This window comes from Chiloscyllium plagiosum, unplaced genomic scaffold (genome assembly GCF_004010195.1).
Source record: "Chiloscyllium plagiosum isolate BGI_BamShark_2017 unplaced genomic scaffold, ASM401019v2 scaf_23137, whole genome shotgun sequence".
Classification (NCBI taxonomy): Eukaryota; Metazoa; Chordata; class Chondrichthyes; order Orectolobiformes; family Hemiscylliidae; genus Chiloscyllium; species Chiloscyllium plagiosum.
Window position 1 is genome coordinate 1 of NW_025183377.1, and position 2,647 is coordinate 2,647.

General features: G+C 49.5%; 1 protein-coding gene across 1 annotated transcript; it reads right to left on the bottom strand.

Annotated features, from left to right (window-relative positions):
• Positions 1-481: 481 nt before the first annotated feature.
• LOC122545490 (zinc-binding protein A33-like) lies at positions 482-2,509 on the bottom strand (the record flags this gene model as incomplete). The annotated part of the gene is made up of 4 exons (XM_043684493.1): positions 482-591; positions 702-724; positions 2,028-2,261; positions 2,380-2,509. Coding segments are annotated over 4 exons (497 nt in total), but the record flags the coding sequence as incomplete, so codon positions are not given.
• Between the last annotated feature and the right edge of the window lie 138 nt (positions 2,510-2,647).

Below are 2,647 nucleotides of genomic sequence, written 5' to 3' on the forward strand. Positions count from 1 at the left end.
CTTTACCGCATGTGGGTGGTGGGTATCTGGAACCCGTTGCCAGCAGAGGTGGCAGAGGCAGGCACAGTGGATTCATTTAAGATGCGTCTGGACAGATGTACGAGTAGGTGGGGAGCAGAGGGATCCAGATGCTTAGGAACTGGGCGACAGGTTTAGACAGTAGATTTGGATCGGCTCAGGCTTGGAGGGCCGAAGGGCATGTTCTTTGTTCTAACCAGGAACCAACACCAGTTGAGCGAGTCGGAAAATATTTGGCAGATGGAGTATAATGTGGATCAATGAGAGGTGAACTTTCCAACAGGTGGCTATTGGCAAGAGTGGGAGAGGTGCTCAAGTTGTGTTTAATTCCTCCCCCCCCCCCCCCCCCCCCCCCCCCCCCCCCCTCTTCTCTTTTCTCCCCTTCTATCCTTCCTGTAGTATTTTTATCCTGGAACATTAAGCTGCCAGTCCTGTCTATCCCTGAGCACAGACATCTCTTTACCTGGGCTGATAGTGTCCAGCATTTCTCTCCAGGCAATATACTGCAAGGGACCTCTGTATATCCCCAGAGGGAGATCCATGTCCACCAGTTCCATCGCATTGTGACTAATCCTGCAAGTTCAATATTCAAAGGTTGAAAAACATATTTCCTTTCTTTTTGCATTAAAAGATTAAGCTGTGTTTGTTAACAATTTGTGTTTGTAAATAAAGGAAAGTCATACTTGGCATTCCAGGAATCTTTCTCCTGAAACAAAACACAAACACAAGTCAACTTTTGACAGACAGATCAAAACCTGAATACGATGACATGGGACAAGGTCAAAAGTCACATGACACCAGGTTATAGTTGGACAAGTTTATTTGAAAACACTAGCTTTAGGAGCGCTGCTCCTGTATCAGGTGCGAGTGAGAGAGGGACACCGTAGACGCAGAATTTATAGGGAAAAGATCAAAGGGTCATACAACACGTGTGAATGGATTGAACACGCTCCCTCGGAACACGGGTCAGGCCATTTCGGACTGAGATAAGGAGGGATTTCTTTGAACCGGAGAGTGGTGATCCTGGTCAATTCTCTGCCCCAGAGGAGTGCAGAGTCTCACTCATTGAGTCATAGTCGCAGAGTCATAAAGCACAGAAACAGACCCTTCAGTCCAACCAGTCCCGGCTGACCCTAATCCCAAACTAAACCAGTCCCACCTGCCTGTACTTGGTGTGGATCCCAGCAAACCTTTCTGATTCATGAATTTATCCAAACGTGCATCTTGAAAAGGTCATCCGGGCAGGATCTATACCTAATGGTAAGGTCTAGGAGTGTTGCTGAACTAAGAAACCTTGGATTTCAGGTTCATAGGTCCTTCAAAGTAGAGTGGCAGGTAGATTGGATAGTAAAGTACGCATTTGGTATGATTTCCTTTCTTGGTCAGAGCATCAAGTGTAGGGATTGGGAGGTCATGTTCTTGAAATCCCTCATCCCAGGTGCCATTCACCTGATCTATGGCCCTCATGATTTTATGAACCTCTTTAAGGTCACCCCTCAATCGCCCACGCTCCAATGAGGAAGGCCCCAGCCTCTCCTTATAACTCAAACCCTCCATCCCCAGGAACATCCTGGGAAATCCCTTGAGATTTCCAGTATCCGGCGTTGACCCGTCACGATTTTATAAACCTCTCTAAGGTCACGATTCAGTGAGGAGGGTCCCACCCTATCCAGCCTTTCAGGACAACACAGACCTTCAATTCCCAGAAACATCCTGGTAAATCCCTGGAGATTTCCAGATATCAGGGGATACAGAGATATTGCAGGAAAATGGTCTTGGTATAAAAGATGGGCCATGATCTGGTTGCACTGCTTTAAAGCACGTTTGCTGGGCTGAATGGCCCCCGCCTGGTCCTCATTCCCAGTCACCTCTTCACTTCCAATGATAGGAATACAGAACACTGAACCCCCCCTCCCCAGTGGGTACGTAGGGGGCAGCGTTTACTCCCCACTCCAGGTGATTCTTGGCAATACCAAGATTACCGAAGACTGCTACGTTTCTCTCCTTACCTTGAGGATGGTCAATACGTCCGGCCGATCGAGCCGCGACTGAAACTCGGTCAGAACCCGCTCGGCAGAGTCCAGGGCACCCTGAATCTCCCGCAGGTTCCCTCGCATAGCTTCCAGGATCATCCCCTCCCGTGCACGGAGATCTCCGTCCAGGCGCCGCTCCATCTCACTCAGAGTCCAGTGCATCTTGGCGAGTTCATACTTGATGTGGACTTGCAGATTGCGTGACTGCTCCTGAACCCATTGGAACACAGGCACACGATCAAAATGTTTCAAACCGGGGATGGGTGGGGGGAGGAGGGGAGAGGGAAAGAAACTGGGGTTTGGAGAAGTGACCAAACGGGCGTCTCACCTTGACTTGGGAGATCTTCTGCTCCTGGTTGAATTTAGCCTTGAGCAGCTGGGCCTTCCTTTTAGCGGCCAAATCCAAGGACGATTTCAGCTGATCCTGTAAACGAGAGCAGAAATTCCTGAACGGAGGCCTTCAGACATTCCCAGAAAAGTGGATTGGGCAGGATGAAGTGCTGTGGAAGCCACCCCCCCCAATCTCTCTGCACAACGGGACAGACGTGGTCCCATTCAGCCCGATTGTATGTCTGCTGCCATCTTCCTGGATTCAA